This window comes from Eleutherodactylus coqui, chromosome 10 (assembly GCF_035609145.1).
Source record: "Eleutherodactylus coqui strain aEleCoq1 chromosome 10, aEleCoq1.hap1, whole genome shotgun sequence".
NCBI lineage: Eukaryota > Metazoa > Chordata > Amphibia > Anura > Eleutherodactylidae > Eleutherodactylus > Eleutherodactylus coqui.
Window position 1 is genome coordinate 43,003,496 of NC_089846.1, and position 15,164 is coordinate 43,018,659.

At 44.5% G+C, this 15,164-nt stretch overlaps 1 protein-coding gene across 2 annotated transcripts in view; it reads right to left on the minus strand.

Moving 5' to 3' along the window:
• The window catches only part of DLG3 (discs large MAGUK scaffold protein 3), a 206,781-nt gene that overhangs the window by 170,185 nt on the left and 21,432 nt on the right, over window positions 1-15,164 (minus strand). Inside the window, exon 1 of one of the 2 annotated variants that reach the window (XM_066580911.1) lies at window positions 184-528. The exons of the other annotated variant lie outside the window; for it this stretch is intronic. Coding sequence (XP_066437008.1) covers window positions 184-516 — 333 coding nt within the window. The 5' untranslated portion in view covers window positions 517-528. Of the gene's footprint in view, window positions 1-183; window positions 529-15,164 lie in introns of those variants that run through there. 2 annotated transcript variants of the gene reach the window in all.

The window sequence follows — 15,164 nt, forward strand, 5'->3', positions numbered from 1 at the left end:
GCCATTGTATGAAATTGAACGTCATGATATAATAATACCAGAAAACAGAAATTTAGAATGATATTAAGCAAGTCTCTCCGATGACTTAATGGTTATCGATTTTGTGTAACAAGGCCTTAAAAAAAAAAAAAGCTGTGGGGTTAAGAGGTTGGGATTCAGGCAACATACATATACAACACTCACCTGTTCGTACCAGTCACGATTGGTACAAGTACACTCTGGCCACCAGTTGGGACTGTTGCCATTCATTTTTGGGGTGGCACTTTTGGGGGGCCCTTTCAAGGTTGGGGTGAGGTTTTCACGTGTTGCTGGGACAAGCTTTGCTTTTCCACGAGCTGTCGGGGTGACAGCAGGTTGTGACGGGAGGGTCTGAGAGCTGTAACCTCCATAGCCACCCCCATACTGCTCATGCTGCCACTCTCCATATGTTGGGGGTTCCATCCTGCGCAGAGCAGACATGCGAGATGCCTCGTAACACTCAGGGCACTTGCAACAATGATGATGTTTGTGCATCATAAGATCCGACTCCAAAATGAATAGGTGTAATCACAGATCAACCCAGCACCCAAATCTACCTCCTCTGAGAATACACCCCCGAAAAATAAGGCTGTATGAATATGGCAGCAGCTCAGATTTTTTTCACAGGGCCACGTCTCCAGGCAAATTGATTACAATATATTCCAATGAAAAGAAAAAAAAAATAGGTTAAAAATCTAGGCAGCGCTCAATATTTACTCTGGATTGGACATACAATGCCCAAAATACATCAAAACATTTGCAAAATGAAAAAATATAAAGGCAGATGGCATATGTGACCAAGTGGGTGGATGAGGCAAAAGCAGAAAATTGTGATTAAAAAAATCCAATGAATGCAATCACCAGGAAAAAAAAATTACTAAAATCTGCCCTTATTAGCATTAAAATTACAGATTTCCTGAGCATAAATCCTGCAGGTCTTTCCTCCTCCTCTTTCTTGATGTGGGGGGTCTGCTTTGAGGAGGGGGTTAAATAAAATGCAGTCGCTTGTGCTCCCTCCAAGATCCGTCCGTCAAGATGGCGTCCTTCTTTCCCTTTTTTTCTCTCTCAGCAGTGAGCAATGGAGTGATGGGCTGCTTGTTCTTTCAGGCCCAGTGTCGGGTGTGGGTGCCTACGGCTGGGTGCTGGGTGCTCCTGGACAGTGTGCAGAGGAGGCTGTGCTGCTGGTCCCTGATGGAACTGCTGCTTCTCTGCCTCTGGATGCAGCATCTCCTGGCTGCAGCCAATCAGAAACCAGCAGCAGCATCAGCACCACCGGCTGTAACCTCTTAAATGCCGAAATAAGGCCTGCAGTGCATTGAGCATGGATTTAAAGCAGAAGATGCCTCAGGAACTGTAGAGTTAATCAAAAAAGAGTTAATGGAGACCGGGATCTGCAGCTGACGGATTTTAAGGGGGGGGGGAGGGTGAGTGGCAAGGGGGAGGACCACCGACATTTTATTCAAGGATACACAATCAGAGCAGAGAAGAAACACCCACCCACTGAAGCTTTATTGCCTCATTTTGAGGTTGACAAGTGCTACTAAGCATCATCATACACCGTGCACAGAGCCCTAGTATGTCCTTCCTACAGCAAATCATTAGATCTGTGCTGGGATTATTCACACTGACAGATGCACTATATGTAGCTATAGTCTACACAGAACGTGCCGACAAATGGGAAAGAATGGCAACGTGAAGGCTGTCTATCACATATTAGGAGACACAAGAGATTAACAGACAAATGAATCATGTAGATTATCGCAGATTAGTAACCAGCATTGCACAGCAGGGGAGATTTATCAATGCAATTATGACAGTTTTTCTGCTACATTTGCATTGCAAAAAGGCCCTTCCACTTTTTGGGGACTACAGAGCATGCTACAATAGTATCCTACAGTGGGGCATCAGCATTCAGTTGATGTTTTGTAACGACTATTGATACTGTAGCAAAATGATAATATATCCACTGATGATCATATAAAATGAGTTACAATGTAAAGTCTCTTTTCGGAAATTGATAAACAATTTGAACTATTATAAAGGTTAGTTCACTTTGGGCTAATCTAAAGTGAATTTACGCTGAGATTGTACATCAGGGAACTGCATTTCTAGCAATTGCCTAAAATGCTTTTATCATAGAAATGGCCCCCCTTTTACAACCAGGAGAGATACAATAAAACCAATTTTATGTATAGCAGAACAATGCCAATGTGCTAAAGGCCTGGAAATCTGCTGTTTTGTTTAACCTTCATGTATAATTTTTAAGCATAAGACTACTCGGTAAAATCTGCAGCATGATATTTGACAGATTTAGGACATGCAAAAACAGCACATATGAATATAGCTTTATGGAAAGAAGCAATGGCATTACGTCTATGAGATAAGACTGTCACATACTGTGTTTCCCTGAAAATAAGACCCTGTCTTATATTCATTTTTGCCCCTCAAAAGGGCACTAGGTCTTATTTTCAGGGGCTGTCTTATTGTACCTACCTAGCAGGCTCGGACCAGGTCCTCTCGCAGCTCTGCCGAGCTCCAGCAGGCTTCCTCGGCCGCCCACAGAAGATCGTTTTCTGGTTACGGGATTCATAAATCCCACCTCCAGGAGCTGATGGCGCTGATTAGTTTTTGAGCGCTGCTCAGCCAATCAACGCAGCACTCGATGAACCAATAACAGCCATCGAATTGGTTCATCGAGCGCTGCATCGATTGGCTGAGCAGCACTTGAGAACTAATCAGAGCCATCACTTCCTGTAGGCGGGATTTGTGAATTCCATAACCAGGAAGGGATCTTCTGTAGGTGACCAAGGATTGCAGGAAGCCTGACGGAGCTCCAGAGAGCAGCGGGAGGGACGTGGACCGAGCCTGCTAGGTAATGTATTGCTTTTTTTTCTTGTTTTTTATGTAATGCAGCTAGGGCTAATTTTCAGTGTAGGGCTTATATTTCAAGCCTCCCTGAAAATCCCCCCAAATCAGGGTAGGTCTTATTTTCGGGGAAACGGGGTATTAGGCCAGTTTGGCATGAGCATATACAGATCTGTGATACAGATGCATTAGGCCAACTTCACATGGGCATATAAGTACACACAACACTCTGAGAATAGAACTCATTGATTTCAATGGATTCGTTTACATGACCGTATTTTGTGCGTGCATTTAGGTTGCTCAAAAAAAAATAGAACATGGGGATTGCGCAAATGTGCTCGCAATACACAAAGTGATGCGTGAACTACTAGCCTAATTGCACAGGAGAAAAACAGATCTGGAATGCATTAGGACTAATTAGCCATTACAATCGGGGGTCTTTGTTTGCTAGGCGGAAATGAACATGCATTGAGATTGCAAAAAGTACAGTAAAATACACTGAGGCACGCACAAAAAAGCATTGTTCGGTCCACAAAAACGCTACGCTCGTATGAAGCTGCCCTTACAAATGTCATTGGAACCGTATGTCATCAGTATTTCATCATTGTTTGATCTTTGCCTCCATATTTGCTGCCATTGCCATTTACTCGGTAAATATGGATTTGTATTTGCCCGAGGGTTGTGATCGACTAAATGCCTAAAAACAATATTTGCCCAATAAAAAATAACACCAATAAATGAAAATACGAAGGCAAAAACAAACCAAAGTAGCACATGCTGGATTTTTTTAAACACAGCCATGATACATAGATTTACATTAGCTCCATGTTACAATCTATAACACATGGACCAAAGTAAAAATACGCTCAGCAGCCTTATTTTCTGACTGTATTTTGTCACACATTTGTGGCATGATAATACCGCATCACACATACATTGCATTTAACTATAACTTGCATGACTTGCTGTAGTTCTGCAAACACTCCTAAGGGTATCGTTACCACAGGACGTAAATGTTGCGGATTTTCCGTTCACATCATACGGAAAAAATCCATGTGAAATGCACATTTGAATTGACATACGGTGTGGATTTCAAATCCACAGTTTATCAATTCCTTAGTGAGGATTTTCACTACAAATTTCACCACTTGCTGCGCAAAAGTTAAAGTCTACAAGAAGAACTGCAGCATTTTCATACAGAACCTTGAAAAACACACCATTTGGAAAATTTGCAGCGAATCAGTCAGAATATATTGTGCGACTTCTCATGCCTAATCTAAAAACTGCAGTCTAAAGCCTGGTTTAGACACATAGATTATCACTCAAAAGATGTCTTTGAGCGACTTTTGAGCCATAATTGTTGTGTGCCTTTAAGCGCAAGGTGATTGCTCAAACGTTGAGCGATCACTTTGCGCTCCGAGTGGGCGATGCAAAAGACAAGCGGGGACGCTTGTCTTCTGCATACAGCTGTTCTCTGCTTGGAGCGCCTGGCTGTCATATAGCTGAGTGCTCCGAGCAGGGGGTTGCAGAAGGCCGCTTGTCTTCTGCTTCCAGCTGTTCTCTGCTTGGAACACCCGGCTGTTATACAGCTGAGCGCTCCGAGCGGGGGATGCAGAACACAGCTGGAGCGCTGTGTTCTTCATACCCTGCCTGTGTTTAGGGAGCGGGATAGACCTGAAACAATAGTATCAGCTGAATCCCGCTGTGAATTCCTGATAAGGCTCATCGTTATCTTTCAGCATGCTAAAATTCGTTAACGAAAACTGCATGATGTCCGTGGAGTTACGCACAACAATTATCGCTCATGAGCGAAAATCATAGTGTCTAAATCAGCCATAAGGGCTTATTCAGACAGGTGTATATCGCTGGGGTTTTCATGCCCAGCCGGTATAGCTGCCCCTCTCTGCAAGTGCACTGAGCTCCTGCCCACTCTCTGCCCCCCGCCACTGTTTGCAATGGGATGGGCAGAATGGGGGTGGAACTAAGTCCCGCCCCATCCTGCCCCCTCCCACCAGGTCTGAATAAGCCCCAAAGCTACCTACATACGGGTGACCGTGATATACGGCGCAGAAACTCGGCCCAATGTCACACTCGCTGACGCACATTTTCACGCAGATGTGAGGCGTTTTTCTAACCAAAATGCCTTCCATCCTCTGACCCGGCTTTCAGGCGCGTTAGGGGATTGGCAAGTGTTTTCCATTGTCTTCACAGAATACGAAAAAATGCCACATCACTCATGTATATGACACCTTTCGAAAGAATGGGGTTCATATTCGCACAAGATTTGTGAGTATCACAATACGCAAATCTTGCGCGAGATTCTCAGCCATGTGAAACCGGCCTCAGGCTACATTCACACAAGTGTGAATCTTCCACGTGTTTTGTGTGTTGCAAGATGCACAAAACTTGCACCAATATGGACTGCATTCTTTTGAATAGAGTCATACACATGACCAATTTTTTTCCCTCAGCTATGCTGCAAGGTAAAAAAAATCACTGCATGTCCTATTTTTACGCGCCCCCCCGAAACGCTTCGCCCATTGTTTTCAATAGGACAGTCAAACACATTGCATGCTGTGCGAGGTGATGTTTCCCAATGAAACAAGCGCTGGAGGATCGAGATTTCAGAGAAGTGACGCATGAAAATGTGAGTAAGACACACATTGACAAACGCAATATCGAGCCGGATTTCTCGGCCTGAGATCGCGCTTGCTCCTGTGAAGATTGCCAGGCGTATTTATGCAGAGAATAGAACCTATTGATTTCTCATTTCCCTTTTTTGCACGCGCAAAAAAACAGGACCAGCTCTATTTTTGTATGCATTTGTGCACCAAGGGTCCTCATAGAAGTCTATGGGAGGTGAATGTGTGCCTGTATGCGCAATATGTTGCGCAATTCCATGAAAAACAGAACACATCTGGTAATCATTAGGCTAAATAGCTATTTAAATACGGCCGTGTTCGTCTGCTACATGCAAACGAGCATGTCCTGCTTGTGCAAAAAGTATAATAAAATACATGGATAGATGTGCAAAAAATCCTCATCCATAGCGCAAATACATTGCGCTGAGGAATTCGTAAAAAAAAGGCATATGTCTTTGTTAAGACGCCCTAAAATTTAAAGGGCTTGTACAGGAAACTGCTTTTTAAATGTCCATATAAGGCATAATAACCCCGTAGTGAGGGTCTCCCACTGAGTACAGTAACGTTCTAATGATTGCAACTCCTAAATGCTTAATGCAGTAATTTTGCTAAAACTAATCTAAAATTACAGCGCCCGACCAGTAAATCAGCGGAGCATGCAGCTTGTAACCATTGGATTCCTATGCAGAACCAAGCAGAGGGGAGTCCAGAGGTACAGCTACAACTTCTGCAACTTTGTAAAACAAGTTATAATATTATATAACAAAATTACATGTCATCGTGTTATGAAACCTATAGATCCCTTTGAATCTCCGGAGTACCCCTTTAAGGCTCGGTCAACATGTTGTTCTAATGTGCTGCATGTGCTTTTGCACGCATATCAGTGCCTTTTGCTGCACCTTTTTGCAGACGCATGGCATGCTGACATGGGCGAGGGACACCCACACACCGTGATTTAAAAGGCAATTAACCAAATGCGTGCACAAAAAGTATAGCACTATGCGCCGACACGCTCGCAAATCTACGTCATCCAACCTCGTTCACTGCGCAGATATGTTGCGCTGAAGCGTACACAATTGCGCATACGGTTGTCTAAAGGAGCACTCAAACGTAAGTTTTCCAAAACAGCTGAAATGGTCAGTACAAGGCTTTATTCACACGAGCGTATATCGGCCCTGTTTTCACGCCCGGATGATATACGAGAACATCTGAGGCATTGGTTTGTAATGCATTCGTTCACACGGACAAATATGCAATGCGTAAAAACAGTGCACCGTAAAAAATGGAACATGCACGACCGAAATGCACACCGGCAATTATACACTGGGTAAAAAGATAGTTCTGGTTCTGTCTTTAGAAAATATACGCTGGCGGATCCCATAGACTGGCAAAAAAAGGGAGGGGGAGGCAGTTTAGCAGCTTCTATTTAGGCTTTTGAAGTAATTCCGAGGATTTATGCGAGGGTTTTCCGAGGTGCAACATATTTTTTCGCTAAAAACGTTGCACCTAGTCACGTGAATGGACAAGAAAATGCAAATTAAGCTTTGGACTTGTTCGCGTAAAATTGTCCATTCATGCGAATTTGCAACACGGACGTGCGAATGTAAAAACGGATACGCTCGTGTGAAAGAGCCCTAAGTGTCACATTGCTGAACCGCTAAAATCACTTTTCTGTCACTTTAAAAATTGTGTTACTGTCCAAATATTTCCGAACACAACTGTATACCATATAGAATAGTTGTCAGGTATCTCTAAGTATCCGGTGTATATATGGTATATACCAGTGCACTCAAACACAGTAGACATGTTGACTGTTGTAAACCAGAGTCCAATTTACATGATTGGGGTTACATTCACCTTCTCATCACCAGAATATCTGTGCGAATAATGTCCGAATGTTGACTACTATGATCAATACAAGCTAGCAGAGGCAACTCTTACAAGGCGATGGAGGCTGGGCGAGCCATATGGGTCTGAAAAAGCCAGCTGCAATGATATTGATATATGTGCTTTCTAGTAAGAGATAGTGGATCAGCTGGAACTGATGTCATCTCTCCTCGGACTGAAGAAGCTAGTAAATTAATGTCTGGGGTAAGCGGAAAACAAATGGAGGGGGGAGGGTTACAAAAATGGCATTCAGATCGTAAAAGCCTTAAAAGCCTTGTGAGCTCACAAACAGGGTAGGAAACGATCAGCCAAAAGTAGAACAAATGTTCACTCATACATATGTTATGAAAGACCTGGTTACCAGATGCTGGAGCATGCAGCGACAAGCTACCTACAGGGTATATACACACGCTGCTGTTTGTGCAGCATCTTTCGCAAAAGAAAAACAGTTAGTGAAAATCACGACAAAAGCACAAATTTGACCATATCAGCCCAGAACAGTGTGTGTGTGCGTGCGTGCGTGCATGTGTGTGTGAGTGTGTGCGTGAAGTCACAATGTTATTAAAATGAAAGGTAACAATTTCACATGTGAAGGCTCTATAGGATGGGGAAAATATTACAATAATAGTAATCTTTATTTGTATAGCGCCAACTTATTCCGCAGCGCTATCAAGCACAGGAGAAACACAGACAATACAACAATTACATGTCATATGCAATCAGTTTGAAACAAATGGGGTGGGGGTGATGTAGGAGGTTCAAGGGGGGGATGAGGCACGGGGGAACACAGGCAGTACGGGAATTACATGTAGAAATCAATTATTAAGAAGCAAACAGGGCAGGGCAGTAAGGAGGTACAGGGGTAAAGTTCGTATGCAATATGCAGGGTGCAAGGTATGCAGAGCCATAGGGAGGGGCAGGGGGACTAAGTCAGGAGATTTGGTATGCCTCTCTAAAGAGGTGCATTTTTAAGGCGCGTCTGAAGTTTCGTGCATCTGAAATTATCCGGATGCCTTAGGGTAGAGAGTTCCAGAGGATGGGTGCTGCTCTGGTGAAGTCCTGTAGGCGAGCGTGTGAGGTTCGTATTAGAGGGGTGTTTAGTCTGAGTGTGTTAGCGAATCAGAGTGTGCAGGCTTGGTGGTGTACGGACAAGAGGGAAGCGATATACGGTGGCGCTGCGCCATAGAGAGCTTGGTGTGTGACTATGAGGAGTTTAAATTTAGTTCTGCAGTGGATGGGCAGCGACTGGCATAGTGCAGAAGCGTCTGAGAAATGACTGGATAGTGAAATGAGCCTAGCTGCCACGTTTAGTATAGATTGGAGAGGGGAGAGTCTGGTGTGGGGAAGGCCAATGAATAGCGAGTTGCAGTAGTCGAGTCAGGAGTGGATGAGGGTGACAACGAGGTAACCACTTCCATTTCAGCACAAATAATATAACGCATGTGCTGTTGAACATGCCTTGGCCTCTTAAGCAGAAAGTCTTATACACCCATACGACCGATGGCCAAATAAATTCCCCTTGATAGATCAATTTTTTGATCAATTCAACATGAATAAAGAAAACATGTCGGATATGGACCATGTGTGGCAACCCTGAGGGTGCTTTCAAACAGGTCGCAATACTCCGTGTGGAAGCTATCTGCACCAAAATCTGCATTTCCGATGTAGATTTTGATATGGATTTGTGGAAGAATATGTAATGGCAGATTACGCATTGCAAATCCATAGCAAAGTCACGTCAATATCTTTGTTAGACATGTGGATTTTGGTGCAGGTAGCTTCCGCACGGAATATTTATGATCAATGTGAAAGCATGCTAAGAGTGTATTCACATAAACGATTTTCCCATGAGAGTTCTTTCCGATTCTGGCATGGGAAAAACTTGTGTGGGGAATTGACATAAGAGATTTGCTTGAGATTTTCATGTGAGTGCGATGAAACACCATCTTTCAAAGGCCAAATGCACACGGCTGGGTCGATTCTGCATACGGGATGCAACCCTGTGCCCGGCCAGGGACCCCTGTGTACCTGTCCGGATCTGTATTGCAGATGTACCAGCTAGTACAGATTATACTGCACTGTCACTAGACGATGATGCGGATTCCGCGGCCCATCCACAGCGTCAGCTGCGGACGGGCCGTGGATCAGACAGCTTCCATTGACTTCAATGGAAGCCATTCGCACTGGAATAGGTCATGCTGTGAATTTCGCTCCACGAGCGGAAAATCGCAATTGATTTCCGCCTTTGGAAATGGAAAAGTGATTTTCCATAGCATGTCTATGGGCAGTATTTGCTGTGCAATCTGGAGGCAGACGCCTGCTCCAGATTCCGCAATGCAAATACACCCGTGTGTATTGGGCCAAGCACTAAAATTAAGTGGGTAAATTTTATTTAGCTTTTTTACACCAGCGTCAAATGGGTGTATGCGCATTTGCATGTGTCTCGGTGCAACTTTTTTGCGCATTGATCGAGACGTATCTGCACACTTATCGGCATATTTCACTGTACATTATCCACCTGTAGGGCATGTTCATTTCCGTGCAGCAAACGGACACACCGACTGAAATGGCTAATTTCTTTAATGAAATTCTAGATGTGTTCTTCTTCTTCAGCAGCATTACATATCTCCTTGACTTCTACAGGGACCTTTAGGATGAATTTTGGCTGTGAGCCCAGCCAGTGACCTTACGTATTACAAGTACCTCCATTGCGAATGACCATTGTATTTCCCATGCCGTAGCTTAGTGATGACGCGGGTACCCGCAGCCCATATGCAATATTAATTGCGTCTGGGCTTCGGGTCAGACGTCTTCATTGACTTCAATAGAGGCTGTCTGTGCAGATTCTGAATGTAAAATAGAGCCTGCTGCGATTTTTCTCATGGAATACGCAATTCGTATCCCATGCTTTTCAATGCCTGCATTTTACTGCGGCTCATCCGCGCATCTTTTAGCGAGGGATATAAAATTGTCGACCACAAACGGTCGCCTATGTGGTATTTTTACCGGCCTAATTTTTCTCGCGCCCAAAAAGTGTTTATATGAATGAATACATTAGAATCCAAAGCTTCATATAGTCAAGATTTTTGGGCAATTTGAGCTAAATTACTGCATAAATACGGTCGTGTTAATAAGGCCTAATGCTGACAGATAATAAGCTTCAAATCCTTAGACACGCAGCCTAGGCTACCTTGTCTGCTTTTTCCTGAACAGTCCTTTAAATGCATGCCATCATAACCCATGGAGGACACATGCCACTGTTAGGCTTTCGTTTAACGGCTCCATCACCCATAGTCTATAATGCTGTTCATTTAAGAGGTTGACTATGAAAAGTGATTGAAAAGTTTGTGATGTTTCCATTAAAAGGATACAGCATAAGCTTTTCAATAGTTTGTTGCCCAGAGGAAAATATGGTATTCATTTAACAGATACATTTTTTCAATACGACTCTACAGGGTGGAATAGTCTTCTGCACTACTCCATGCTTTTTTTGTGTTATACTCATATAAACCCGGCAGAAGGAGGCTAAAAGCACACTAAAGGAGCTTTATGGACATACCCTGTTTCCCCGACAATAAGCCCTAGCCTAATTTTCGGGGAGGCTCGAAATATAAGCCCTACCCTGAAAATAAGCCCTGGTTACATTACATAAAAAAAAAAAAATTATACTACATTACCTAGCAGGCTCGGTCCAGATCCTTCCTACTGCTCTCTAGAGGTTTGGCGCTGTTACCGTAGTCCTCAGCCACTCAGACAACATCACTTCCTGGTTACAGGATTCATAAATCCCACCTTCAGAAAGCGATGGCTATGATTGGTTCTTTGACTGCTGCTCGGTCAATCAATGCAGCACTGGATGAACCAATGCAATAGCTGTGATTGGCCACGGTTCAGACAATTCATAAATCCCGCCTCTACAAAGCGATGACTGTTGATTGGTTCTTCCACCGTTGCTCAGGCAATCAATGCAGTGCTGGATAAACCAATCACAGCCATCACATTGGTTCATCCAGTGCTGCATTGACTGGCTGAGCAGTGTTCGAAGAGCCAATCACAGCTATTGATTCCTGGAGGCGGGATTTAAGAATCCCATAAGGAGGAAGGTATGTTGTATAAGCGACCGAGGACTGTGGGAAGGGTGCCGGAGCTGTTGTGAGCAGCAGGAGGGACCTGGACCGAGCCTGATAGGTAAGGTAAGAAAATAAGACCTAGTGCCACGTTTGGGGCAAAAATTAATATAAGACAGGGTCCTATTTGGGGGGAAACACGGTATTTAGCACGTATGTATGAGTTTTTCTAACATACATGCTAAATGTGAACAAAAAAAAATAGATGTCCATAGGCCTTATTAGAGGTCAGGCACCTAGGAAAAAGGTAAAAAAAAGAAACCTTACACAATGGAGTCGATTCATCAATGTATTTACGGCAGTGTTTGTGTTGTAATTATATCAGTAAATGTGGCATTTGCAACGTATGTTATATTTATGAAGCTCTTGTGCCACTTTCTTGACATTTATGAACGTGTTGGGAAAAGTGGATGGAGCTGCACAGTCCTGCTGAGCGTGACTCATTTATCAAAGATTTACAACATTTTCTAACTACAAATGTGGCAGAAAAAAACTATGTCCGACCTGGCATCGATTTAAAAAGTGACAGATTCATCAACGGGGCGTGTGCTCTACTGATGAATGTGTCGCACGCTACACCGAGGGAGAGACAGGCGCAACATTCATAGGGAACAACAGTATTGATAACACTTCCCCTCGGTATATATTGTGCTCTGCTAGTATTAGCAGCCTGACCACTAAATCTCAATTATGGCTGCTTGCCTTTACAGCTAAACAAAACTTGTACTAGGGGTCCCAAGCATCACATAGTATGCAAATTAGTGCTGTTCTCTTTTGTGGCAGAAGGACATGCAGGACCCCTCAACCTCCACAGCCCAATTACTACGGTAACCGCTAGCTGGGGCACTAGAACACTAATAAAGGTGACTGGTAAAAAGAATGTTTTATGACATGTATACATTTTACCATTTACAGAGGACTGCACTAAAAATCGTGTGAACTGGCAATTTTTCACGTGCAGAAGACCCGAACTTTATGCACGCGAAAATCGACCATTCACTGGGCTTAAAAAAGCCCGGCTGCTCTAGTAGGAGAAAGAGAAGAAACCCGCCGGGCTTCAGGATTTCCCCATAGCAGGGAGAGAGTGAGACTATGGTGGATTAACCCATAGCCCTGCTCTGTCTCTCCCTGCTATTGGTTAATTCCCCATAGCCCTGCTCTCTCTGCTCTGGGGATCCCTGAGGGATATCCCCATAGTGCAGAGAGAGTGGGCATGGTAAGAGAAAGAGGCGGGCTATAGGGCTTCTCACAGGAAATTCCCATAGCAAAGAGAGAGGGGGTGGGGCTAGAGGGGCAGTGCTAGAGGGCAGATCTCTCTAGCCCTGCTCTCTCCTCCCATGCTCTCAGGGAAGCCCTTTAACCTTCCCACCTCTCTCTCCCCGCTATAGGGAAATACCTTGGGGAGAGAGGTGGAGGGAGTCCTCTATTGCCCGACACTGGGACATTTAAAACATGTTGCCCAGAAGCACAATTTAAATGTCCCATTGGAAATTCCTGTTAGTCCCAGCGGGAATAAAGGGAACCTTCGGGGTTTCCCCTCATCCCCGCAGGGACTAACAGGAGTTTACAGTGGGACATTTAAAATCTACGTCTGGGCAACATGTTTTAAGTGTCCCGCTGTAAGCAGCTGGGAATTTCTTCGGTTGGCAGAAATCCTCCTAATGACGTAATCTTAGTTTCCTGAGCAGGAGTTTCCATAGATGTGCACAGGAGCTGACAGCGCCTCTTTGGTGATGTATTATTATTGTTTTGGGTTTTTTTGGATGCAGATAGGGCTTATTTTCAGGGTAGGGATTCTATTACAAGTTTCCCCACAAAAAAAAAAAATTAGTGAGAAATTAGGCAGCTTGTTGATCAAGGTGTGGCAACTGGGAGACAGGGCAAGCAATATCTCCGTGCCTTCCCCACCAATAGCCGGCGCCCACTTCTGGCGCTATTAATGGGCTGCTGCTATGTGAGTTTGGTGTTGCAACGTTATAATAACACTACTAGTAACATGTATGTAAGGTGGGGGGGGGTGGAAGCAAAAAGGGAGGGGGGGCAGGGTGAGACCGTGGGGAGTTAACAAGGGGAAGGAGAGGGATGGGAACGGCCGCCAGCGACCAACGCTCTGTGTCGGATTCCTGAGGTTGCAGGACAATGGAACTGCTAATTTAAGTTAGGTTAGGGGGTAGTGTACCTGTTAGAAGCATGTCTTTAGTTCGGGGCAGTTCCTGAATAGAATCAAGGCCGTCCAAGCGGCGAAGAACTTAGGAAAGTTTCCTTTGTCTGCGGCACCAAGGTCCTCCATGTGGCAAATGCTATCCATGATTTCCAACCAAGAAGTCCTCGAGGGAGGCGTGGTTGTCTTCCAGAGTCTTGGTATGTTCTGTCTCACGGCTATCAGAAAGAATCTAAAAATGTTTTTCTTTGATTTGAAAATAGGTCCCTGACCCATGGACAACAGGGCCGCCTCGGGTGTCAAGACCACATTGTCTTTGTAGATAGCATTGTAGAGATTTGTGATTTCCTGCCACAGAGGCGTAATCAGGGGACAAGACCACCATATGTGGGGGAGATCTCCCTTGCCGCCCTGGCATCTCCAGCAGGCGTCCGGGGTTTGTGGGTACATTTTGGCTAGTTGTGCCGGGGCTCTGTACCATCTAGACAAAATCTTATAGTTGGTTTCCTGAAATTTAGAGGCGGTTGCCATCGAATGGGTTAGTGTGAAGGCGTTTTTCCAGGCATCATCCTGGAAGGATTTCCCTAGCTCCCTCTCCCAACTTGCGATAAAGCCCGGTGGGTCTTATTGTTCAGTTTAAACAGCCCCTCTCATTTACTTATACAGTGAATAAAAACAACGGAGCGATATATCTGTCTGTATAAACAAGCTGCCCAAGCGAATGAGCGAACTGAGAAATCGTTTTCTGTAAACGGACCCTTACATAACAAGTGGTTTCTCCAAAGTCTTCCCAAAATGAAATGTTTAGGCCATATTTACACGGCGATTCTCGGGCGCAACTTGAAACAGCTAGTCCGTGTGTTGCGTGATATGCGGGACACCACACATTGCAAGGCCAATTTTTACACGAGACTCCTATGAAAATATGACATGCTGCGACCTCTCTATCTCGCAGTGATGCTGCGAGAGAAGCATTGCACATGTAAATATACCCATTGCGAACAATGCATTGTTTTTCCAGGTGTAGATCTATGCCTGCTATGAGACGCAGCGTTACTGCCATGCAAAGCACAGGAGGAGCAATACTTTACAGCCGGCCCCTGAACATCCGAGTTCAGGGACTACGAGACATCCAGCTGCTGGCTGTCATCATTGTAGCTCCTGCTTCACTCTGCAGGGCAGTAACGCTGCATGTAACAGCATGCTAAGGGATCATTCACATGGGCGTAGGCACATTTCAGCAGCGTAAATGCGCTGCTTGTTTACGTGAACGAAGATCGCTTACACCATGCTTATTTGCATACACAAAAAGAACGCACAAAAGTGCACTGATTTTGTGCGTTAATATGCAGCGAATGCGCAGGTTTCCTGCGTAATTTGCGTGTATTTATGCATGCCCATTTATTTTAATGAGTTCTACAGTGCGTAATTCACACCAAGATAGGACATGCCACTTATTTCTTT